The 23,867-nt window shown below is 55.0% G+C and overlaps 10 protein-coding genes across 10 annotated transcripts in view; 5 read left to right on the forward strand and 5 right to left on the reverse strand.

Annotated features, from left to right (window-relative positions):
- Positions 1-159: 159 nt before the first annotated feature.
- Positions 160-1,478, forward strand: GLOTRDRAFT_129112 (uncharacterized protein; the record flags this gene model as incomplete). The annotated part of the gene is made up of 3 exons (XM_007867735.1): positions 160-615; positions 667-1,383; positions 1,437-1,478. The coding sequence occupies 3 exons, from the start codon at positions 160-162 to the stop codon at positions 1,476-1,478; spliced, it is 1,215 nt and encodes a 404-aa protein (XP_007865926.1).
- Positions 1,479-1,913: 435 nt separating this feature from the next.
- Positions 1,914-2,396, forward strand: GLOTRDRAFT_116061 (uncharacterized protein). Its single transcript, XM_007867736.1, has 4 exons — positions 1,914-1,949; positions 2,002-2,055; positions 2,109-2,269; positions 2,324-2,396. The coding sequence occupies exons 1-4, from the start codon at positions 1,920-1,922 to the stop codon at positions 2,373-2,375; spliced, it is 297 nt and encodes a 98-aa protein (XP_007865927.1). The 5' UTR covers positions 1,914-1,919; the 3' UTR covers positions 2,376-2,396.
- A 2,325-nt stretch (positions 2,397-4,721) lies between these two features.
- On the forward strand, positions 4,722-5,568 carry GLOTRDRAFT_116062 (uncharacterized protein). Its single transcript, XM_007867737.1, has 3 exons — positions 4,722-4,893; positions 4,978-4,989; positions 5,047-5,568. The coding sequence occupies exons 1-3, from the start codon at positions 4,757-4,759 to the stop codon at positions 5,435-5,437; spliced, it is 540 nt and encodes a 179-aa protein (XP_007865928.1). The 5' UTR covers positions 4,722-4,756; the 3' UTR covers positions 5,438-5,568.
- Positions 5,569-5,707: 139 nt separating this feature from the next.
- Positions 5,708-6,506, forward strand: GLOTRDRAFT_138644 (uncharacterized protein). Its single transcript, XM_007867738.1, has 3 exons — positions 5,708-5,881; positions 5,971-5,982; positions 6,043-6,506. Exons 1-3 carry the CDS (start codon positions 5,745-5,747, stop codon positions 6,431-6,433), a joined length of 540 nt encoding a protein of 179 aa, XP_007865929.1. The 5' UTR covers positions 5,708-5,744; the 3' UTR covers positions 6,434-6,506.
- A 105-nt stretch (positions 6,507-6,611) lies between these two features.
- On the reverse strand, positions 6,612-7,831 carry GLOTRDRAFT_111047 (uncharacterized protein). The gene has a single exon (XM_007867739.1). It carries the CDS (start codon positions 7,746-7,748, stop codon positions 6,714-6,716), a length of 1,035 nt encoding a protein of 344 aa, XP_007865930.1. The 5' UTR covers positions 7,749-7,831; the 3' UTR covers positions 6,612-6,713.
- GLOTRDRAFT_41268 (uncharacterized protein) lies at positions 7,776-8,405 on the reverse strand (the record flags this gene model as incomplete). The annotated part of the gene is made up of 1 exon (XM_007867352.1): positions 7,776-8,405. A coding segment is annotated over one exon (630 nt), but the record flags the coding sequence as incomplete, so codon positions are not given.
- Positions 8,406-10,596: 2,191 nt separating this feature from the next.
- On the forward strand, positions 10,597-11,191 carry GLOTRDRAFT_41454 (uncharacterized protein; the record flags this gene model as incomplete). The annotated part of the gene is made up of 2 exons (XM_007867367.1): positions 10,597-10,638; positions 10,700-11,191. The coding sequence occupies 2 exons, from the start codon at positions 10,597-10,599 to the stop codon at positions 11,189-11,191; spliced, it is 534 nt and encodes a 177-aa protein (XP_007865558.1).
- A 217-nt stretch (positions 11,192-11,408) lies between these two features.
- Positions 11,409-14,999, reverse strand: GLOTRDRAFT_15437 (uncharacterized protein; the record flags this gene model as incomplete). The annotated part of the gene is made up of 13 exons (XM_007867290.2): positions 11,409-11,609; positions 11,663-11,810; positions 11,870-12,090; positions 12,144-12,399; positions 12,473-13,052; positions 13,122-13,275; positions 13,332-13,410; positions 13,470-13,509; positions 13,568-13,655; positions 13,722-13,908; positions 13,962-14,045; positions 14,207-14,542; positions 14,593-14,999. Coding segments are annotated over 13 exons (2,781 nt in total), but the record flags the coding sequence as incomplete, so codon positions are not given.
- Positions 15,000-17,105: 2,106 nt separating this feature from the next.
- On the reverse strand, positions 17,106-18,932 carry GLOTRDRAFT_129118 (uncharacterized protein; the record flags this gene model as incomplete). The annotated part of the gene is made up of 3 exons (XM_007867740.1): positions 17,106-18,125; positions 18,179-18,421; positions 18,471-18,932. 3 exons carry the CDS (start codon positions 18,930-18,932, stop codon positions 17,106-17,108), a joined length of 1,725 nt encoding a protein of 574 aa, XP_007865931.1.
- Positions 18,933-21,569: 2,637 nt separating this feature from the next.
- The window catches only part of GLOTRDRAFT_93436 (uncharacterized protein), a gene marked incomplete at both ends in the record, with an annotated part of 4,765 nt that continues 2,467 nt past the window's right edge, over positions 21,570-23,867 (reverse strand). Inside the window, 7 exons of the mRNA XM_007867741.1 lie at positions 21,570-21,588; positions 21,641-21,732; positions 21,984-22,054; positions 22,267-22,380; positions 22,492-22,543; positions 22,700-22,754; positions 22,841-23,329. Of these exons, the coding sequence (XP_007865932.1) occupies positions 21,570-21,588; positions 21,641-21,732; positions 21,984-22,054; positions 22,267-22,380; positions 22,492-22,543; positions 22,700-22,754; positions 22,841-23,329 (892 nt within the window). The remainder of the gene's footprint in view (positions 21,589-21,640; positions 21,733-21,983; positions 22,055-22,266; positions 22,381-22,491; positions 22,544-22,699; positions 22,755-22,840; positions 23,330-23,867) is intronic.

Raw genomic sequence — 23,867 nt, forward strand, 5'->3', positions numbered from 1 at the left:
AAGGGAGGCTGACGAATGAGTGACAAGCGCGCGAAGATCGGTGTGCCAGACTCGAGGGTTACAAAAGACGAACGGGGACTTGAACCACGTCTTTAGCATCTTGAACCGGAACTTTCACGACGACATTCGCGACAACTCCCAATAACACCGACATTTACGATGTACTCTCTCGGACTGAACTTCTTCAACGTCGACGCCGTCAAGGCCTTGGTATCTCGCGTCTTCGATGGTGCCCCCGCCGTCCCCGCCGCCTCCGTCGCGCTCCCTGCGTTGGTATTTACTCCCACTCAGACCCTTCGTCCTCCTCCCACTCGCGCGTACACCATTGGAACCTCAGGCCCCATCGAATCTATCTTGGCTGCTGTCATCTTCATCAGTGGTACTCTCTTCCTCTTCGCCGCTGCAGGTTCTTTCACGCGCTTGGAGGACCGCCACGCGTTCTTCTCCATTACCTGGCTGGTCCAGTCCATCTTCTATCTACTCTGGGCTGTATTGTTCTTCCAACTCGAGTCCGCCTGGGTGCTGGCCATCGGCATCTATAAACAAGTGATTAACTCTGGGTGTGCTTGCTTCAACCAGATGCTCATGCCCGCTTTGCAGCACGGCCTCTCCTTCGTACGTTCTTGTCTGTTATGTTTTCGTCTCTCTTATCTAATGGCTTCTCAGATACTCGCCGTATATGGGCTATGCACCTCGGAGGTCCTTACCTCGAAGATGATCACCTCATCGGCAGTCATTCTATATTCCGCTCTGATAGCCATCGGTATTTATCTAGTCAGATCTCGGCGTCGCCTCGGGCAGCGGGTCTCCAAACATCCGTCTCTGTCGTTGGCCTTGGACGTCTCCTTAGGATACGCGGCCGGCGCTATCGTGGGCTACCAATACCCCAACAGCATGTGCGCCCTGCAGGACTCACTCCAATCAGGGAGCGACGTACTCGACATTAAAACTGTAGTGGGCGCGCTCATCCCAATCTCTCACATCCCGATGGATGGCATGGTCATGAACTGCGACCGGTACATGGTTGCATCCCTTGAAGAGGGGCGTCGTCCTACACCCAATGCGCATGGTTTTGAGCAGATGATGCATTATCGCGGCGGCCATTCGCACCCAGTAATCTTCGCTTCCGGACCCATGGACGAGCTCCCCAGTAGTAGGGACGGCTGGTCATTCATCGGGGTCCCCGAAACTCGCGCTGAAGAGGAGGCGATTGCTCGTGCTGCGGAGGAGGCTTTCCACCTCGATCCTGTAGCATTCACCAGACTGGCCACTGAATCGGCGATGAACCCTGTCCTGCCACCACCACCACCGCCTCCCCCCGCCCCTACCCCTGCACCAGAACCTGAGCTGCCGGAGTGCATCGTTGCTGTACTGGATCGGATCGTGAGTTTCTCTTCGCACCTCTGGAGTGATCAGGTGCTGATATGCTGGTGTAGCGAGCCCATGGGTACCGCGCGGCTCCCCGCCGTCGTTACTAAATTATATCGTAAGTCTCTGTGATCCTTGAGCGTGGAAAGGTGCTCACATTGTCGTAGGCATCTGGCATTTCATCACGGTTCAACGTTATTTCATACCGACCTCTACACATATCCATAACATTCACGTATCCGACCATCCTATCTCCACCCTACTTCGATCATAAGTTTATTCAGAGATACAACATGCACACTCTGCCGACTACATTGTATATGTACAACACATCCGTGAGTCTCCTCTTCGTGCGATTTCTCCATGTCTATCTTAACTGGCGCTTTCACAGTTATCTAAGAGACGCCCTCCACGCAGTCCTTTCCCTATCCTCATCACTATCCTACTCCGTAATACATCCACTGTCCCGTGCGGAGCTTTGATGAGGGTCTGGCCAGCCTGAGTCCTTGCGATGCACACCCCTCCCCTCCTCCTTCCCTCATCGTCCTTGTATGATTATGCTTCATATGTCCCTTTTGATCGTGAGTTCTCTGTGCCATGAGTTCGCCCGCTGTCATCGACGTCGCTATGTAGACATTCCTACCAATATTCCCTTTTCATCAGGACAGATCCAGTCGCACAACCTCGGTAAGTCCATCATGGTTGCCAACATCTTCATCTATTCACGAGTCTACCTATAGTTGTCCAACGGAGGCGCTCTGACTCTACGCCACATCATAGTCGTCTTCTGCCCTCAACATCACCCGACGCCGTCTTTGACCCTTCCCGTGCTGAGCTTGGTTGAGGGTCTGACCAGCACAATTCCTCCGACGCACTTTCCCCCCTTTCATCATTTGTACCCGTAAGTCCTGTGATCTTTGGCGAATGAGAATCTCTTACTCACGACTCGTCTAAGATATATCTACGGATTCACCGAAATATGCGACAAAATCCGACCGACATTATGACCCATCACCTCTTCTCAGTCTCTCTGTGAGTACTTTGTTGGATAATATCGTCCACTTATTGACGGGACTCTCTATAGCTAACCAAAGGACGCGCTCTACGCCGTCCGCTACACTCATTCAACTCAATTTCGTCTTTTCCAAGCCCCCACCATACCGACGGTCTTCCTGCGGCCCTTACTCAAGCGCATAGACCGCTCTGTTCCTTGCAATGCATCCGTTCCTCAAGCCATGTATCATTACTGCTTCATTTATGTATTGTACTAGTTTCGGTGAGTTTCGCACTGCCTCGAGGATGAGACACTCTTACTTACGTTGTCTGATAGATTCCATATTTTGATTCTGTGTCTGCACCCTCCATTCCTATCTCTCATCTCAAAGTCTCGGTAGTACGGTGGACGGTTACAGCGCAGAAATCTAATTCCCAGATTGAACGTCACAGCGTATTCTGTGTATTCCCGACTTCAATATACCATTCTGTATTGGATAGTTACTTGTACTTTTCAAGTCTGTATCATGACGCAACGCTCCGGAAGAATAAAAATACCCCTTTACGTCGGATCCCAGGTAATGAACAGTATTTCCGACCCCCGAACCGGGAACACCATAAGACCGCTTTGGACCGCAAGGCAGTCGTGCAACCAATACCACTGATCATCCGACTTCCCTGGCTTAGGCTCCCACGAAGTCGGCTTCAGCGGGAGGGGTTCTGCCCGGATTAAGCCCTCTTCGTCGATCTATCCAAGGCCGTTCTCCAGAAACGTCTGCAGAGAAGTGATGGACATTCTACCGGTAGTGGTCAGAACCACCAGTTCGTCCTTCGGTGTTGATTGAACCAGGTAGCGTGGCCCAAGGGTGTCGTGGTATGGTAACGATACTTCACGCAACGTTGCACCTGTCTCTGCATTGATTAAGGCGGCGCAGAATTTTGAAGGAGCGTTGTAAGTCTCGTCTCGCCATACGGTCACGGCGAGTGGCACGCTGGGACCGCAATGGTAACTCAAGCGGGTCACTCTCCGGGGGAAATGCGTCGCCCATAAGGGTGTCAGCGAGGGTAGCCTGAGGGCGTGGACGGTGCTATGGGCATAACGATACTGGGAGAGTCGGTTTCGATGATGTGAAAGAGGATGGTATCAGGAGATGCTGAGCCGACTATGTCTGGTTGTAGCCAATTCGCAGGGGGACCGGGGGAAGACAGTGCTGTCTCGTGGACCTCGCCGTTAGTGCAGTGCAAAGTCAATGGGAGAGTGGACGAAGGGACGAGTTCGTGTGACGTGGCCAAGTCTCCGTTGTTGCAGATATAGATAGGGAAGATATTTCCCGTATCCGAGCTAATTGTGGTAGGAGGGGCGATTGCCTTGGCTTCGACTAGTCCATGCCCCTGAACATGATATAGCACGACTGAGGTCGGTCTGTCGCGTCCTATGGCAGCTGCTACCCATTCCCCAGAACTTGAACGCCAGAAGGGGATTTCTCCTATGGCCAGCGGTCCCGGAAGCTCTATCTCCTGAAGGAGTTCTCCGCTGGGGACGCTGTAAGCGCGAAGCACGCCATTCCTATATTTGTGGGAAGATTGCGAGCGAGGGCCTCCAGGCAGGTTGAAGCCAATAATGAGCAGAGATGTGCCCGGAGAGAATACAGAGAGCGCCGAGTTTCTCCCCGCGTCGACGAGCAGGGATCGTGGTTCCGGGAGGAAGCTTATGCTGCAGTGTGCAGCCGCGAATGGTGGCTATTGCAAGGGAGGAAATTATATGAAAGATATGGAGGCTCGTACCTAGTTCACTGCGTGTACCATTTCAATGCCTTCGCTCACTTCGGCGTCGTTTGGTTCGAATCATCAATGACATGAGTCCGGTCAGACACACCTCATCGGCGTTCACTGGCAGATTGCCCATCAAGCCCGAGACGTCCACAGGCTACGAGGATGACAAAAAACGGGTATCAAGCAGGGTTTGTCGCACGTTATAACCATATCGGACACTGATTCAGGGTCCTTCAAAATTCGTCAATTACATCGTGGATGAAGGGACTTGGAAAGAGGTGTCCTGCCCTTCAATTTGATATCTGCTCTACAACTCCAAAATTCGCATCATAGTCCCGTGGAAAAGCGAGAACAGTTCCTCGCACAACGGTGAAATACTCGAGTTGCATAACGATACCCTAGGCAAAGAAAGGCTCTATGGAATTTCGAGTCGAGACGACTCTCCCCTGGACAACCCGCGGATCACCGAGAAAATTCTCACGTCCATACTCGCATGAATCGTTGCACTTGGCCGCTGCGAGTGAGCCTCGGAGTCGCAATCCAGTCTTTGCCTTGCACTTGAGGTGCTAGGAGTGGTTGCTCGGACACGGCTGGTCTGGCTAACAGACCCTCTCTGAAGGCCATGAGCCCATCAAGGTCTCCCGACGTACCGCCCTCTCCTGAGGAAGGCGTGTTCTCCATAACGCGTTCGACGGTCATCAACGCGCCCAGGGAGAAAGTATGGAACGTGCTGCTGGACTTTCCGAAGTACAGTGAATGGTGAGCAGAAGGAATTTGGGAGAGGGTTACGATACTGCGGTGCGATGCAAACGACCCTTGTTCTGATACTTGTCCTCGTACTAGGAATCCATTTGTGTGCGTTGCTCCCGTCTTTACTGGCGTCTGAGATGGGCCAATACATAACCTACCCAGACGCGCGCAGACTATAGTCGACAGATCGAAGAAACCTCTGCCCGACCAAACCCCCGCAGCAGGCAAGTACCTGCTCATGTCCACGCACATCCCGCCCACCATGGGCCCCGGCTCCGGCATGCAAAGGCAATCTGCGTTCGAGATCATCACCCATGTCGACAATGAGAACTTCCGCGTCGCGTGGAGAAACATCGCCGCGCCGGCTTGGATATTGTGGGCGGAACGCTGGCAGACGCTCACAGACGCGGGAGAGGGCAAGACGAGGTACCAGACGACGGAGGTGTTTGGCGGGCTCGCGGCGTACATTGTTAAATGGCTGTTCGGGGAGAAGCTGAAGTTCAGCTTTGAGGAGATGGGACGGGCGTTGAAGGAGAGATCGGAGCAGGCGTAGGACGTTACTACGTCCAGAGTTCTTTTGTCTTCGATGCGTGATTATTATGGACGGTAATTGATACACAGCAGATACCCTTAGAGTTCTGGATAGTTGGACACAGACATAATGGTAAACCTTGAAGAATGGACATCATTATTCTGTGGCTGTGGCTGCGGTGCTATTGCGGCTTCTCGTGATTGCCCAGGCCATCGAGCGGCCGTATCTTTCACTGTTATAAGAAAACATGCCTCTCCCACTGGACACAAATTCTCCCTCTCGACTTCACCACACAAGTCTTCCGCACTAACGGAGACCAACGCACTCGATGGCGCCGCCGAAGAACACCGATGCACCCCCCGCGCCCGAGGCGGGCGTAGTCGCTATCAAGCGATCCATTACCATCAACGCGCCGAAAGAGAGGGTATGGGAGATCTTGACGGATTTCTCGAAGTACAATGAATGGTGAGTGCTGAACATATGCCATGACCGGAGGAGGATGGTTCTCTACCAAACGATGCAATCGTCTGACCGATTCTCCATTCGCGCCTCAGGGATCCATTTGCGTACGTCCCCAGTCTCCTCGAATCCCAATCCTCGATAACTAAATGCATCTCATTCTCCAGCCGCGACATGATGCTGACCGACAAATCCAAAAAGCCCCTCAACGACCAAACGCTCGCGCCGGGCAAGCACCTCATCATCTCCTTCTGCATGCCGCCCTCCCTCACCGCGCAGCCCAAGCCCGCCTTCGAGCTCATCACGCACGTCGACCACACCGCGCACCGCATCGCCTGGCGCAACGTCGACATGCCCGCGTGGCTCCTCTGGGGCGACCGCTGGCAGACGGTCGAGGACGACGGGAGCGGCGGCGCGCGGTACGAGTGCTACGAGGTCTTCGGCGGGCTGTTCGCGTACGTCGTGCGGTGGTTCATGAAGGGCCACCTCGAGGAGGCGTTCGAGGCGCTCGGCAAGACGCTCAAGGAGCGCGCGGAGAACCCGAAGGCGGAGGTGTAGGGTGCCTTCGGTTGTGTATTTTGGATTCACGTATACCCTATGATGCTTCGCGATAATTGAGTTATCGTGATACCTCTGCCACAACGTTATCTGCCTTGATAGCGTTTGTGGCGGAGGTATGATGATCATTCAATTCATTGTCGCGCTCTTTTTCTGGTATCTCAATGATACAGGTATATTAACACTAATACTACAATTGCAGAAGAACCCATTGATCCCTATGTTACAGTGCATTACACACATCATAACGTATCCTAAACGTCCCACCTCAATGTCATCGTCAGAGCATCACAAACTCATCCATAGTCCGCTCGTCCGCGTTATACAGCGGCTGCGCCTTCTGCTGCTCGCCCTGCACCTGCACCTGAGGCGGCGGCGGCGGCGTGCGAGGCGCCTCGGTCTCGGGCTCGCTCAGTGGGCTGCTCACCTCTTCGGCTGCGGTCGTAGTTGGAGGTTCCGGGGGCTCCTGTACGACGGGCTGGTGGGCGTGTGGGAGCGTGTCGGGCTCGGCGGGCTGGACGGTGGCTTCGGATTCATCCTGGCTGCTGTGCTGCCCGTCAATCTCCATCATCCCGTCTTTCCCTCCGGTCAGCGGCTCTTCGAGGCTGGGATCCGACTTCGAGAGATCCGAAGCAGCAGGTACGTCTTCGACGCGGTGCGTATCCCCGTCAACCTCCATCCCTCCATCCTTCGGAACGTCCTTCTCTATCGCCGATGGGCGCGACTCGTCCCCGGCAGAAGACACCACAGCTTCCTCCGTACCAGCAGGCTCCTCGACGTTCACTTCCGGCGCGACGCTCGCCAGAATCTCCGGGTCCGCAGGCTCGACCTTGATCTTGATCGGCGGCTCCGGCAGGTCTTCCTCCTCGTCGACGTCCATGGAGCTCGGTTGTGATACGGAGGCCTCTTCGATGTGCTCGACTTCGACGCCGTCGTCGCCGGCGTGAACGGCTGCGGGCGAGGTGACTTGCGGTGAGTGCGGGACGTCGGCTTCGGAGGAAGTGGATTGGTTGTGGACGGCGCCTTCTTCTCCTTGATGCGTCGGGGCCGAAGAGTCGTCGCGCTGATCCTGGGATGCACGAGGTTCGCTTGACTGCCCCTCCGCGGCTGTCTCAGGTCGGTCGACCGCCATCTCCGAGTCTCGAGGTGCCTCCTGCGGCGGCTGTTCCGAATGCTCTCCCGGCACCCCAACCGAATCCAAGCACATCTTGTCCTCCCTCCGCTCCGCCTCCGACTCCTTCTGGAACTCCATCCTCGGCACTCCGTCCTCGACCTCGCGCGGCGTCTGCGCCCCCTCGTTCTTCATTTTATCCATCTGCACCCACGCCGCCCACAACCCCAGGCGCCACTCCTCCACCCGCGTCACCTCGCCCTGCACGCGCCGGACAACTTCCTTGCGGCGCTCGCGCACGCGCACATCGCCGCCGCTCGGCACCGCGTCGAGCTGGCTGAGGAGCTGGCCGAGGTTGTGGTCGTACGCGTGCAGCGGCGTGTTGTTGTGCGTGTACGGCAAGTTCGGCGGGGATACGTCCGCGCACTGCGCCGGCGGGAGCGGGCGGAGCGAGGCGGTGTCGACGCTGACGATGTTATCTTCCGAGGAGGGCGACAGGGCGAAGTCGATCGTCGCGGGGAAGGAGAAGCCGGATTTGAGCTCCTCGAAGCGGCGCTCGATTGAGCTGATTTGTTTGAGGGCTTGGTGCCGCGGGAAGTGCGTGCGCAGGAAGGACTGGATTTTCTCGGCCGCGGCGAGTTGCTCCTTGGTGTATTGGGGTTCTGGGGAAGGTGGCTGAGCAGGCTGTTGAGGGGACGGGGTGCGGATGGGGATGCGGGTGCGTTCGGTGGGTTGGGCAGAGGCAGTGCGCCGCGTTGAGGGGTTGGGTGAACGGGACGGTGCCTTGCGGACTGGGGGAGCCTGCTTGGGCGCGCCGGTGCCCGAGTTCGGGAAGGTGGACGTCGAGCGCTTGTGACCCATCTGCTGTGATAACAGTTAGTACGCAGTCGGTGCATCACTACAACTAACAAAACATGCCTTGTCACGATAGGCCTGTTCGTTGGGGAACATGCGGCCACGGCCATAGTTTCTGAAGAACTCCTGGGCGGCGGCCTCGGCTCTCCTGCGCCTCTCCCTCTCTTCTTCGAGTGCAGCCATCTCCCTCTTCCGCCTCTCCTCCTCAAGCAAACGCCTCCTCTCCTCCTCGAGCATCCTGAGACGTTCCAACTCGCGCTCACGCTCCCTTAGCCGCTGCATCTCCGCCTCCCTCTCCCTTTGTCTCTGCAGCTCCATCAACTCCCTCCTCTTCCTCTCGCGCTCCAGCTCCGTCGCGTACAGGTCGTACGCCCCACCGTACCCGCGCGTGTACGGGTTGGCGTAGTACGGGTTTTCGTCCTCGGGGTCGCTGAGGTCGTTGAGGTACGAGTTGTACGGGGACGCGTACGGCTTGTACGCCTCTTGCATGCGCCGCGCTCGCGCCGCTCGTTCGCGAGCTTCTTCCTGGGCGCGGAGGGCCGCGGCGTACTGGTCGCGGGCGGCCTGTTCCTCCGCCAGGGCGCGGTAGTACGGATTTGAGTACGGGTCCGCGGTGGCATAGGGACTCGGGCGGTAGGCGGAGGAACGGTAGGCGTCTTGGTATGGCGTGTAACCGAACATCGAGTACTAGGTAATCGAGTGTTCGATGTCAGCAAGTGTGTGATGGCGCGCGCTGGTTGTAAGTTGTTTCCGACATTTGGGGCGCAGAGGGCGGCGGTATATATGACCTGCGTGCCACATTTCGAGAGCGTTCGGTGGAGGTGGAGGCGCTTCCGAGGCTCGTCGGTCTGGCGCTGGCTGGAGACGCGGGGAAACTTCGAGAGCGATCGGGCCGGCCACGTGCGACAACGATCGGGGACATGCAGAAGTTGGCATCTCAGCATCAGGACATCTTTGCAGGTTCCATGGCCCGTGCGCGGTCACATGCCCGTTCCCGTGGCGCGTCGTGCTTGTTCGTGTTTGCTTCCCGGCACGGCCCGGCAGCCCGGCAGGTTGAAAAGGAATGACCTTGCGTGATTGAGCACGTTTCCCCCGTGACTTCCCCCGTGATCTCCCCCGCCCCGCGCCCTCGTTCTCGACGACCCGTCCTCGCCTCCGCCGCCGACGACCGCAGCGTCGCCTTGCGCACCCACAAGCAATACAGATTGAATCCAGCCATATAGGCCCTTGTCGTGCCCCAGCAAGCCATATCGATAATGTCATCGGCGCCGACGACGGCAGATGCCTCATTATCCCATTCCTCCGGCAATGCGGCAGGCGCAGCAGGCTCCAGCAGTGGCACAGCTGGCCTCGTAGGAGCTGATGGAAATCCTATACAATTGGGCGGTTTGGACTCTAATCAGATATTAAATCTCCTCAGGCATCTACCGGGAGTATTCAATAAGGTACGCATCCCGTCTCATCGTTGGGACATAAGCGTCGGCGGGATGGTCGAGGATGGGAGGTGCTCTGTAAACCGGTGTCGGTCGGCGAAAGATTACCGTTTCACGTTTGATGTGGAGCTCGTTATGCGTGTGTGGCACGAATGGCAAAGTCGCTATTTTGGAGTTGGACATGGACCATAGCGGCGGGTCTAACATGGTGTTGGCTTCATTATGAATCAGGAGATCAACTCCGGGACATGGGTAAAAAGTCGCTGCCAATATCATCGGAGACAGTCTTCGTCCATCCGCTCCATAATCTAATCAGTCCTAATCAACCCATTTATCCACAGCTCAACAACGACGCCAACCTCCAACAACTCGCAGAGCAGGGCCAACTCAAAGAAGACGCCGCCGCCGCCCTCTCCAACCTCTCCCAGCCGCAGTACTCCGCCCCGCCACCCCCGCCGCACCTCAACCACCAAGTGCCCGTGCACTCCTTCCACCACCACCCGCCCCCGCCGCACGTCCCGCACCAGCTGAACGACCCCGGCCCCTCGTCGCACCCGCGCGGCCCGCCGAATCTCGGCCAGCTCGCTGCAGCCGTCCCACCGGGGCAGAACCCGAATGCGCCGCAGAATGCGCCGATGAGCTCGACGAGGGCGGATATGGAGGGCAATGTGAGCACGGACGAGGAGGGAGGCGGGCAGCATGGATCGGGTGCGGGGCCGACTATGGGCACGCCCGGCAGGACGAGCAGAGGGAAGAGTGCCACTATGTCCCAGGACGAGTGGGCACGGCAGCGCAAAGACAACCACGTGCGTACTCCAACCACCCCGCCGTCATATGAATCCGCTCTTACCCATGTCAAACCCGCAGAAAGAAGTCGAGCGCCGCCGCCGCGGGAACATCAACGAGGGCATCAACGAGCTCGGGCGCATCGTGCCGAACGGGACGGGCGAGAAGGCCAAGGGCGCGATCCTCTCGCGCGCGGTGCAGTACATCCACCACCTCAAGGAGAACGAGGCGCGCAACATCGAGAAGTGGACGCTCGAGAAGCTGCTCATGGACCAGGCGATGGGCGACCTGCAGAGCCAGCTCGAGGACGTCAAGGGCATGTACCAGCGCGAGAAGCAGGCGCGCGAGCGCGCCGAGGCGGAGCTCGCCATTTTGAAGGGCGTCCAGGAGCGCCTCGGCGCGGCGGGCGCGGCTGCACTCGCTAGTGCCAGCGCGAATAGTAGGAGCGGCGAGAATCAGAATGCAGGCGAGGAGCCGGGCAGGCGCAGACCCAGGGAGGACGAGGGTGCGGAAGGGAGTGGTGGCCAGAATGGCAACGCGGACCGCGATGGGAAGAGGCAGCGGATGGAGTAATTTGGATTATCATTATCTTGCCTTGTCGCTCCTGAATGTCTTGTTGTCATTGTATTGTGCTATAGGGTTATGGTCGATATGTCGGTTAAAGTGTGTAGTTTGTATATGTACGACTAGGATGATCAAACCTTCAGTCTCTCATGCTTCCGTCAGTACAGCAGCAAGCAACAGAATAGATCTTTATCATTTCAACCTGCACACGACGCAAGGCGGGTGTTCACAGCACATCCACCACACCTCTTCGAGGCGAGATGATAGCAACGACCTTCCCTTCGAAAGACAGCAAATCGCCTCCCTTGGTAGCAACTATGTCACGCAAAATAGGGCTACTCTCCACGCCCAGCAGCTTTTCGATGTTCCTGGACGCCATCGCATGTGCGTCGGACTTGCTGATGACCCCGCCAGACGCTAGCGAAATCTGGGAAAGGAGTAACGTCAGCCGAGTATACCCGGAGACCACCCCCAACTCACCCAAGCAGCGTCGAACCTGGCGTTCCGAGCAGCCCAGGTGCTCATGACTCGCTCCCCAAGGACCCCCTGAGGAGCTATGCCTACGGTCACATTGTGCTTGAACAAGGTTGTGATCAAGTTGTCCTCTGTAAGAGGGGGGCCAGGCAAACTATACGCATAAAAATGTCAGACGGCAGTCCGATGCTCTGTAGACCGGGAACAACTTACATCCTCCTCTGGTCCCAAGTATACGGCGCGGACCTTACAGGAGCCACAACAACACCCACACCTGCGTCGGCGATCTCAGGAGCAAGGAGATGGGCTTCGCTGGCGCCGAGCAAGGTGAGCTTTATCGGAGTCCTGGTTTCCGCCTCCACTTCGCGCTTGAGAAGCAATAGCGAGGAGATGGTGTCTGCACTGTTGGTCTTCACCACGAGCGTCGATCGTCCCTGCTCCGCCGATTAGTTAGTCTATGGCGCTCAATACGAGAGTCACTCCATACCTCTGCAACCCGCTTGAAAGCTTCGCCGGACATCCCCTCCCCTTTACCCAGCAACAAGGCGCGCAGAGCAGCGATTTGGGTGCTCACACTAGGCACAGCACTGGAATGGTCGATCTCTACATGCAGCGCAGCCTCCGCCTGAACCACAGCGCCTCGCTGGAGCTTGTGCTCAGCCCCAAGCGAGAACGAGACGCTTATCCCTCCTGCCGCGAGTGGAGCAGTGATAGCCGTAGTAACACCTGAGCGGTACGCCAATCTGTATGCGCACAACATCCACGTCAACGCAGGAATGTCAGGTCATCCCTGAAGTCAAAGAAACTTTCACGTACAGGGCATCCCGCGTACCGAACTGTAGCCCGTCCACGGCCTTCGCCAGTATTCCCTCCTCCCCCACTCTATTAGTGATGCCTAGTCCAAAAGGGTCCGGCGCCGACCCATCCGTTGTCGATGGCTCCATCGCAATTTCTTGCAGACCAAGAGCCGTGCCTGCAGCTACGAGCGCGGGGGTGAGAGTGCCACCCTCCAGGTCAACCACTTCCACCTCCGTGCCCTTGTAAACTGAGCGGTCACAATCAAGCCCAGAACAAACGATACGCCCGTCCTCGACTACTACCGTCCCGCCCGCGACATTTAGTTTCATCTCATCCCCGGCCCAAGTACTCGACACGTTCGTAAATACCACCCGGCCCCAGACGCTCCTCGGTTCCAAAGGCGGCAACCCCTCATAGCGCAAAGTCTCCTTCGCTTCCCTGTCGAAGTTGGGCGTTCTGGGTGCAGAGGGCGGTGAACTATGGACTGGAAGGTGATCTAGACGAGTGAGCTGCGGGATTCCGTCCACCCATACCTGCATGGGAGTTGCGCCCAGTTGGAGGGGGTGTGTGTCCCATAATACAATGTCAGCGTCATAGCCTGAAGGCCATTGATTACGTCAGCAGATGCAACAACTTGCCCCTGCCACATGAACGAGGCAGCGCGCACCTTGCTTGATGAAGCCGAGCCGATGGTCGAGCCCCATAGCCCTCGCGGGGGTGCTCGTTACCGACTTCAGTGCGACATCCGCTGGCAGGCCCCAGTAATGTGCCTGCTGTGCCTCGTGCAAGAGGAATCGCGAGACGATGCCAGGATTGTCGCTCTACCATGCCAAAGGACATTCGCACTCGGATGAGGGGACGACATGATGAAGCGCACCTTCATGACGACGTCCACGCCCTCGTCTGCGAGTATCCTCGGAGCAAACTCGGAGTGCCGGTAGGCCTCGCGCTTGTACCTGTGGGCGGAAGTACTCAAGAGTGAGCATTGCCATGTACCCATCACCTATCGCCTTACCTCGAGAAGGTGGCGAACATCGCGATCGCAGGCGTGTGCCCTAAAAATAACAAGGTCAAACGGTGCTTTCACTTAGAGTCAAAAGACAATGAAGTCACCATATGCCCGCTTCAGTACCTCGGGCACTAAGTAGGCCTCATGCGCGTGGTGGAAGGCTGCGACAGGGAATTGGAACTCGTTCGACAGCTGGAGTATCCCCATGCGCACGATCAGTCCAACCAACTGAACATCTGTCTTATGTCAACGACTCACCCTAACAAACGCATCGATGTCGACTGCCTCGTAACAGTGCGTCTGTACCTTCACCCGTCCCCGGAGTACGTCCACGAGCGCCTCCCACTGGAGATCCTCTGGGAACGGTGAAGCGGGGAAGGTGCCGGCGAGCGCACTCTTGCAGTAGGTATCCTGCGCGGATTTGAGTTTCCGTGCAGTTTCGTAACTAGCGGACAAAAGTGTGGGTGGAGAATCAAAGGAAAGACTAAATAGACGCACGCCTGCCGCATTTGCCATACGGTATCCATACGTGTTTGCGAGTAGACACGGGCTGGCGGCATAATTAAGAGAGCAGCACGCAAGCTGGATAGTACATACCTGGGTTCTCGCCTTACATAGAAAAATAATAGATGTCATAAGACGGGGGACAGGTGCAGAAGAAGCGACTGACCGCATGCATGTCTTGCGATTCCAACAGTATATTGGTGACAGTTCGTTGGGACATAGATCCATATTTTACTCACTTCATATGCCTCCACCTAGGCCGCGCTGTCGGGTCCACGTCCGATCCATTGATTCCGAACGGCGGTTCCACAAGCATGGCCTCTGGCGACCTCTCGCTCGTCGGCCTCAACTTTATCACAAATGCCTGACCACCAATAGCATTCGCCGATCCAGGCAAGATGAGCGAAGTTGTGACCCCACCCGAGACTGCGAGGCGATATACATCATCATGCGTGTTGAGACCATCAAGGGAGCGCAGCCAAGGGAGAATGGGCCCGTGGAATGAATTGCCGTCCGCTGCACCAGCGAGATTAGGCATGGGCTCGACGCCCACATGAGAATGTAGATCGACTATGCTGAAGGGACGCTCAAGTCGGGCGCGGGAGGGTTGGCTGGTGCGACGTACCCGGGGGTTACCCATGCTCCATTCGCCTCCACCACTTCCGTCTCATCCAATTCCAGCGCGTTCACGTTCCCCACAGCTCTTATGACACCCTTATCCAGGTGAATATCCCCCGAGATAACTTTCTTTCCGGACCATATCGTGGCGTTCCGGATGAGAACAGGCTTCCCACCGAGACGCGGGTCGAACCTGTCGGACACGGTTCGCTTGTGGAACTCAGCGGGAGGACCCGGAGCGAGACTTAGAGCGCGGCATTTGGCCAATATTTCATTGGCATTCTGCGGAACAGAGCCGGTGGGCGCGTCGAGGGAGCTGTACCAGAATGGGAGCAGGCTCAGGGAAAGCAATACGAGAGCCAGGACTCGGATGGCGTAGCGCGTCTGCTTTCGCGCGGCTACCAAATGATTGGGTAGCTGACCTGTGTCGGTGTCAGCGAGGGTATCCATCATGGGCGGTGGATTCTCTCTCCCAAAGTGACGTTTCGAGCTCGTCTAGAATGAGACAGTACTAGTGAAGGGCACATAAGGTTAGGGTTAACAGGAAATATGCTCAATATCGTGACATTGATAGCGCTCAATACTGTATTCAATGCCGACAAATAATCATGATGTGATGGATCTCTTACGAGCCGCCGCCACTGCACTATCCAGACCCAGTAGCAAGCTTGGACACAGGAAAGGTCTGAATGTGATGGGTCTGCTGGGTGTCAGGGAGAAGAGCCTTGTGCTGCCAGTGGTAGAATGCTCAATACATTCTTCCCCCATCGACGTTTTGGGTATGCAAGGGAGAGTATACTCGTGGAGGCCTCGCGGATTCTCCGTGCCTTTTACATACTGCGCAGAACATCGACGAGAAAGCCCCCGGCTTTGATCTTGGGCTGCGCCAATTGGTTGCATTCAAACCTGACGCCCTACATTACAGCGTAAGTATGTACCTGCGCGAGGAGAGTGAAAAGGTGTTCAATTTGACATCATCTATCTATGGGGATTACATCTCATGCTACGCTGGGCAGACTGCTCTAATACATGATTCGGGAATATGTCGGTACAGTTACAGGGGAAGGAAATGCAAAAGCTTGTCATGTGTAGGATTTCCGATACAATAATTCTTGATCTAATATAAATCCAGGTACGTAAGAAGCAGGAAATGGTGACTCGAGATAATAAACTGAAGACTTTCTTCTAATAATACATACACCCGGAGATAGGGAGGCGAGTATGAAACATGATTTGAAATTGAGTCGAATGAATGTGAAGGACGGTGAAGACCAGTCCGTTGGACTACAGGGAATGCATGAGCTCGTGCGGAAGGGGGAACAGACCGAGGACTTACGAAGGAGACACAGAGACCGGAAGAGAGGCTTTCGAGACGAGCACTGGACAGAGTCGAATGAACGTGGAGGACGGTAGAGACACGTCCGTTGGACTGCAGGAGACGGTAAACACACGTCTGTTTGGACTAAAATCGCACTGTGAGAGACCAAGACACGCCTGACTCAAGGAGGACTTACAATGAGTAAGCCAGACGGAGACGCTTTTGCTAGAGGTAAGTCGGAGCACACCAGGTGCATCCGGTGGACATCTAATCAATTGCATGAGTTAGTACGCAATACATGTGAACGCGATGAATATACTCACCGAGCGAAACATCGATACAGCAAGATGGAAGCATGGAGGAATATATAAATACATGGAGCGGCGAGAGCGGGAGGAACGCGTCGAGAGCGAGAACGAACGATGCATCTATCTTGGAGCAATTAGTGAAGTTCAGAAGGCACACGACAGGGAACGTACCGATAACATAGCCGAAGGTAGCAAGGGGTTGTGGTGGAAGGGAGTTGGTACCGGGATGAGAGCGGGCCCTCCCTCATTCCGGAACCAAAGGAACAATGATGGATTACGGAGTATATATGATAATAGACTGGACTGGGAGCGGCGACGGGAGAAGCGGAACGCGCCGAACGGCTACAATCTATCGACCGTCCCGTTAGTACGGGATGGACGTTAACACGAACGATGCACTCACCGAGGAACTACGAGAGAACCGGTGTGGGATTTTCGGTGTTTGTATTTTCTGTGTGTTTTAAGGTCTTGGATGTTGTCAACTTTTTTTACGGCTTTTCTACGTTTGGATTGTTTTGTGGCTTATAGGTATGTCTGAAAAAGAGATGAGTAGAGGGTCCCAACCAGCAGTGCATCACGAAGGACGTACGAAGAGAAAACCAAGACTGAAGCAATGTCCCTATGAGGAGGGTATGTATTACGGAGAGGATATATCGAATACCGAAGAAACGGTGCCGTCCGCAAGAGCGGATCCGGTGAAGACTATGAAGAAAGACGTAAGCAGGCGACTTTCTTTGAGCAAGAGGTACGACTTACCGAAAGTGAAAATGACGGGTATACAGAAAGAGCGGACGGTATGCCCCCGAGGGCATCCCACATATATCTATCCAAGCACGGTTAGTATAAGACCTTGATGTGCGCGATGGATAGACTTACTATGATATAATGTTAAAATCACAGCTCCACACCATCCTCGGCGCGGAGCAAGCTGTCGAGCGAGTCGGAATGTCCAAGCTGGGAACTCGCCTGGAACTCCTCTCCAGAGATACGGTCCCACCTCTTCGAGTTGAGGGCGTCATGGAGAGCTTGGAGGGACCCATGGCTTGGGAGGGCGTCCTCGGCCTCGAGCTCTTCCGCGTGCTCCCTCCAGTTCCACTTCCGGAAGTTGTGCGGGTCGCGGTGGAACGCCTTTTCGGCTGCGCATGCAATCTTCTCCCAAAGGTGGCGAGGAGGAGCGTTGAGCCTACCGTTGCCCTCGATGGGCTTGTAGTCCGGACCGAGGGTTGGCAGACGAGCGCAGCCGCTGGAAGTGTCGTATACGAGAGCTTCGCGCCCAGAGATCAGAACGCCGTGAGGGAATAGAGCGCACACGAGAGGGGGAGCAGGCCGTTTCGAGTAGTCTTCAATTTCGACGCTCATGTCGCATTCAGTGAGGCCTTCGTCTTGATCAATCTCGGCAATCGTATCCAGAGAGCTCCCAGGGGGAGGCAAGACGGCCTGGGTAGACTCACTGGTGGGTTGCAGGTTGACAATGGCAGGATTGGGAGTGGAAACGATCTCCTCCACCTCTTCGAGAGACGCTTCTTCGTCGTAGTCGAGGTCCCAAGGGTCACGGGGAACCGGAGGAGGGCGAAGCAATTCATTCTTCGGGTCCTCCGCCCTCATCTTAGCTAAGTCCCTAAGAATATCTGGCTCGTCATCGGAGCGGTCCCCGTCATCGTCAGAAACGGTACACGCGGAGATGTGCAAGGAGACAGCTGCCATCGACGGAGAGTCGGTGAAAGAGGGCGTGGAAGGGAGCGAAATGTGGTCAATGAGGAAGCCATAGTGGGGGCCAGTGTCTCCGCCCTGGGACGTAGCGTCGTCGATGTCGATGTGAGCGTCCTCGAGCTCGAGTCCCACTCTCTCGCTCTCTTCGATATACCTGGTAGGAGGGTTCCCGAATAATCCCGTTTTCGCATGTCCAGAACGCAGCTGCTTGGATAATCAGTACAGGCGTCTCCCAGATTTTAGAGCAATCAACATACGTTAGAGAGAACCATTTGGGAAGCCCGGGCGTAACCCGTAGTAGCTGAAGAGCCTCGAGTGCAGAGCCCCAACTCCAGCAGAATCAACGCGACGGCCAACTTGAGGTCGGATGTCCATTTCTGCATATGGTACACTGTGAACCAGACGGCAATCACGGCAGCAGCGACCAGAACGAAGAGAGTGATGAGAAGGAAGGCCTCGTTGCCACCACTCGAGCCACTCAGGTCTTTGATAGTGACACCCTGGAGCTACGTTCAGAACATACAAGCACTAGAGAAAGCGTACGCTTACGAGAACCACCCCATAGTTGAACGCTGGAGCGACCATCCAGCCAAGCAGCAGTCGTGCAAACCCCGCCGACACTTGATACAAACGAGATACTTGAGCCGATGCATCGTCTATCAAGGCGAGTGCCAAAACCAGGCACACGTAGCGAGTTAAATGAATGATAGTCTCGTTGTACCACTTTGAAGGTCTTTCCCCGCGGAGTTTGAGAGGACCGACAGAGGAGAGAAGGAGTGTCGATCCGATGAGTAGGACTACGAACGCTAAGAGGGCGTCGAAAAAGCCGAAGCTTCCGGAGATATGTGTAGAGCTAGGTGGTTCGCGGACGGTGCGAGTAGGCAGCAGGAATGTCTTGACCATTGGAGGCGAAGAGTCGGAGACGGGTGCAGAGGGGGCGCCGTCGAAGAGGCGGACGACAAATCGCTTCACGGCGGCGAAGCCGAAGAAGCTAAAGTCGAGAGAGAACATGGATGTGGATATTGCTGTCGGTATTGTGGTGGTGATGGTCGAAGATGCGGATAGAGCAGGTTGGCGAGCGGACTCGCCTTTTAAACCACGACGGGAGGCTGGCAATGGTTTTTTTGCGCCGTTGTCAGTCAGCGTCTCTTCTCGTCAGCCCCCAGCAGAATGCGAGCGAGGTCTGGCAACCAGTCCGCATCGCAATGCCTCGTCGCATTCGGGACTCTGCCAGAGGACGGCGTCTGAGACTGTGACACGATGCAACTTTCTATATGGCGGCACGAGCATCCATCTATCCAAGAGTTTGCCCTGTCAACGCTGTGAATGGGTGAGCGAAGAACGAGGACACCTAAGAAGAGTGTGACTCACCGAAGGGACATATCGATCATTCGATAGATTTCCAGCCCTATAAGTCAGGATTACATTGGCCTGTTTATTACCAAATCCGCTCTCGGAATTGTGCTTCAGAGAAACGCGTTACATAGAGGTCAGAGGTCGTACAGTTAGTCTGGTCTTCGATCCGCGGCCACTGCTAGTGACAAACAGTATCTATAACAAGCACTCTCGCAAAGACTTTGGATGAGTGTGCACTGGAGGCCGTAGAGGTCGCTAGCCGAGCCGAGTATCACTTGGATGGTGCTTCTCATGGCGGTATTTGTGTATGCTGCACTGTACCACCCCTTTCGACTGGCCACCAACGACTCCAGACCTCCAGGAAGGCGGTTCTTCAAGTTAGCATCGTTCTCTGAGGATGCACTCATGCTTAGCCGAGGAAAAAGCGTACGTTTCTTCCTCCAAGAACCTGCAGAAATTTCGGAGAGGGGGGGGCTTTCCGAACTGATTTACAGTGTACATGTACGACAACACGCTGAACTCGAGTAATCTGTGACTACCAATGCACCGCCACCGCACTCGGAAGCAAATCGTCGCACACGTCCCCTGTGTGACTGCCAGCCCCTTAGCCTGCCTATATCCTTGCGGTGTACATCCTCGTCTATGAATCTTTGAGTACGCTCTCCAGCACTGTCTGGACACTCTTCAAGCTCTGAAGAGCGGCGTAAATTTGTATCTGGAGGCTTACATTCGGCCCGTGCAGCTCATGCCTCGATTTCTGGCTGCTCAGATCAGCCTTCACTGTGGCGCACACATGGGCTACTAGGGAGAGGACGCGTTTGTTGGTAACTGGTACGAGCAATACTCTCCCTAGAAGAAATAGGCGCACCGCGTCTGCGTGGAGGGGCGTGTCGCGTCGGGGAGGCATCAAGCGTGCACACTGGGAGGTGTAGACCGAGATACTGTCGATGCGGTTAGTTAGAGGGACGACATGGATGAACACTTATGGATGCGTTAGATTATTAGGGGACTTGAATCCGGACAGTCGGTAAGATCAGACGCAGAAGAAAGAGCACTGAGTTCCCATGCGGGCACACTCCTCTCACCGTACACACGCTTGATCCCTCGTGTGCCGTAGCATCCTCCATTTTGTTAGAGCTTGTTTAGCTGTGAACCTCCTCCACTATTTCTTCGGCCCCTCTATGTCAAGAGCCGAATGTGTCTGCATTCCCTTCAGTGTCCCTCCTACGCTGAAGTGAACCCCCATCTCGATGGGATACTCAAGTAAAGTGAGTCCAATGCTTCCTCCGGACCGTGCATGCACTATCCCGGTACCGCGCTATCGCACTCGGTACAACGTCCATATCTCCTACACCTTTCTGCTCGCCTGTCTCAGGTCAGGCGCCACCCCGACTTGTGAACCAGTGAACCCCAAAAAGTCTCCAGGAGCAGCCCAAGCTAGTGAGCCTTGACTGCGTATCTCAGCACCTCCATGGCTGGGAGTCTTTTCAAGGTAGGTCAAGGTATATTACCAGTTTCACATTGAACCCTCTGCAACCCAGGACATTCTTTCGCATCGACCTTTGGGTATGTACGGGAGCGCGAGTACATCTTTTCAGGCATTTCTGAGTTCCATACTACCGCCCATCATCCGTGGTCAGGTTTGCCTTCAGCACCTGTCCTCTATGACGCAAACTCATACTCGAGCACCAAAGTCCGTCGCCGGCACATCTGTGCGCGAAATAGTGTGAGTGGCAAGCTTTTCCCAGCTACACGAAGGTCACTTCGTCGTCCTGGATCAGGAACGTGTCCCCAGTCCTCGGCTGTCAAGGGTTCATATTTGAGGTCTGGTAGCGACTGCTGGTACAACGACGCAGTTCGTCGACGAGGAAGCGCCCGACTTTGTTCTTGGACTGCGCTGGCTGGCTACATTCAACCGTACGTCCGAACATTTCAGCCTATGGACGTGCACGAGGAATGCGAACGAGATTTTATTAGAGATTGTCTACGAGTATTACATCTAATGATATGAGGGGTGGATTGATCTAATATAGTATTATACTGATACACATTATATGATACACGCCCATTGGGAGTACGCCGGTATAGAATGAGACGAAATGTCTACGAAGTGTACGAGTTCTGGTACGATGAGACTTAATCTAATAAATTCAGATACGTAAGAAGCATGGAATGGGTGACTCGGAATAATAAGCGGAAGACTTTCGTAGTGATACATAAAAAAATCTGAAGAATTCGGGAGGCGAGCGAAGAAGAAAAACAGAAACAGAGTTGAATGAATGTGAAGGACGGTTAAGACCAGTCCGTTGGACTATAAGGAAATTAGAGCTCCTGAGAAAGGAGGAAAAGACACGAGGACTTACGAAGGGAGACGGCAACCAGCAGAGGGGCTTTCGAGACGAGCATTGAATAGAGTTGAATGAACGTGGAGGACGGTCAAGACACGTCCGTTAGACTAGAGAAGGCGCATGAGCAACGGAAACGGTGAAGAAGACAGTGAGACTTACAGATAATAGACCGAAACAAGGGAAGAGAGACATGATAAACGAGTGTCGGAGAGCGTAACAGGGCCTCCATGCGTACGTAACAGGGGGCAAAGAGAGATAAGAAGATATTGAATGAACGTGGGGGACGGTAAAACATGCGTCCGTTGGACTTAATGGCACTATCAGATACCGAAGGACACCTGACTTCAAGAAAACTCACGAGAAATAAGCCAGTCAGAGATGTTTCAGGAGGAAGTAGTACGGAGCACACCAGGCGCATCCGGTAGATATCTATCAATATGATGAGTCAGTATGCAACAAATGCGGACGCGATGTAGGGCTCACTGAGCAAATATAGATACAGCGAGATGGATGGAACGATATGGATGCAAAGACATAGATCGGCAAGAGCAGGACGAAAACGTTGATAGCAAGAACAACCGGTGCATCTATCATGGAACAGTCAGCAAAATAGTCCAGAAGGCACGCGACAGGGAACCTACCGATAACATAGCCGAAGGTAGCAAGGGGGTGGGTGGAGAGGATGCGGTACCTGGATGAGGGCGGGCCCTCCCTCGTTCCAGAACCGAAGGAATAGTGGTGAATTACGGAATATACTATAGGTAATACTTGAACGGGGGGCGGCGACGGGAGCAGGCGCACCCGCCAAATGGCTAGGGAGAATGCCCGGTAAGCATTGCACGATATTAAGGTACACGGACACTCACAGGAAATGGAATGAATAATGAGGGATTTGACAAAGTCGTCAACCTCAGCTTCCTACGAAGAGATCGGTCGAGACGAACGGTTGGCAACAGGGACCGGGGGATAGAGATGTGAAAATGTTTGAATGAGCGTCGTGGACGACGATGCGTCCTTTGGTAGCTAATAGAAGTCGTATCACCAAGGACACTATAAACGACGAGAGCGACTTACTATGAAGGTAAAAGTGGGGGTATATGAAAAGAGGGGACAGGACACATCGTGCATCCTAGGTGGTAACTACAGGGGCATTGGTCAACAAAGAAAATCACCCGAGTCGATCGTGAACTTACTGGAATGTGATACATAGATTACAAGACGACGCCCTCCTCGACGCGAGCCATATCGTCGAAGGAATCCGAGTTGATGAGTCGGCCGCGCGCGTGGAACTTCTCTTTCGTCAGACGACCCCATTTCCCGGAGTCAAGCGTAGCATGCAGTCCTTGTAGGGATCCATGGCTAGGGAGAGCCGTCGAAGTGGAAGAACTCGAAACACCCTCGTCCAAGGCGACGCTCTGGACTTCGTGACGCAGCAGAGCGAGCTCCCAAGAAAACCCGTGGAAATCGGTGGGGTTCCGGTGGAACTCATCCTCGCATACGCGGGAGATCGCGTTCCAGAGCGGTAAGGGAGCCATGTCGGTCCACCCCTTGCCCTCCATCGGTTTGAAGTCAGGGCCAAGGCTTGCAAGCCGTGCTTGACCGCTAGAACTGTCGTAAATGAGTTCTTCGGTGCTTTGCTCTCTAACGGGTATGACGAAAGGCGCGGGAGGAGTCGGGGCGGCAGCCTGAGGCGTCACAGGAGCGCTGGGTGGGGAAACTTGAGGAGGGGCCAGGATTCTCTCCACCTCGTCTTCCGAATCGTCACAGAAAGAGTTTTCCGGAGACGTTGGAAGCTGGAATTCTTCCTCAGAATTAGAAGCAGCGAAACGAACGAGCTCATCGCGCAGATCCGGGAACGACGGATGGGTTCTGTCAACTGTGCTTGCCGTAGACTCGCTCGAAACGACCGAAGGGGACGACGACGAGGCAGCGAACTGGAGGACAGGTACCACGGGACTAGGTTCGACGGGACGCGGCGAGGAGGAGAGCTGGAAAGTGCGATCCGCGAGAGTAGATTGGACTACGCCTTCATTGCGAGACTCTTCCTCTGGAACGGGCGTCGAGGACGAAATTGGGTGGGGAAGGGCCCAATTCAGCTCGTTGATGCGTTTGTCGGCAAGACGTAAATCTATCCATGAATAAAGGAGGGTTCTTCGCGCTTTGCTCTGCTCCTGACGAATATCTATATGCATGGAAATGAGAGATGTACTCACGCCGAAATAAATAAAATACGCACCTTTGT

The sequence above is a fragment of the Gloeophyllum trabeum genome, assembly GCF_000344685.1.
Source record: "Gloeophyllum trabeum ATCC 11539 unplaced genomic scaffold GLOTRscaffold_00006, whole genome shotgun sequence".
NCBI classification, from domain to species: Eukaryota; Fungi; Basidiomycota; class Agaricomycetes; order Gloeophyllales; family Gloeophyllaceae; genus Gloeophyllum; species Gloeophyllum trabeum.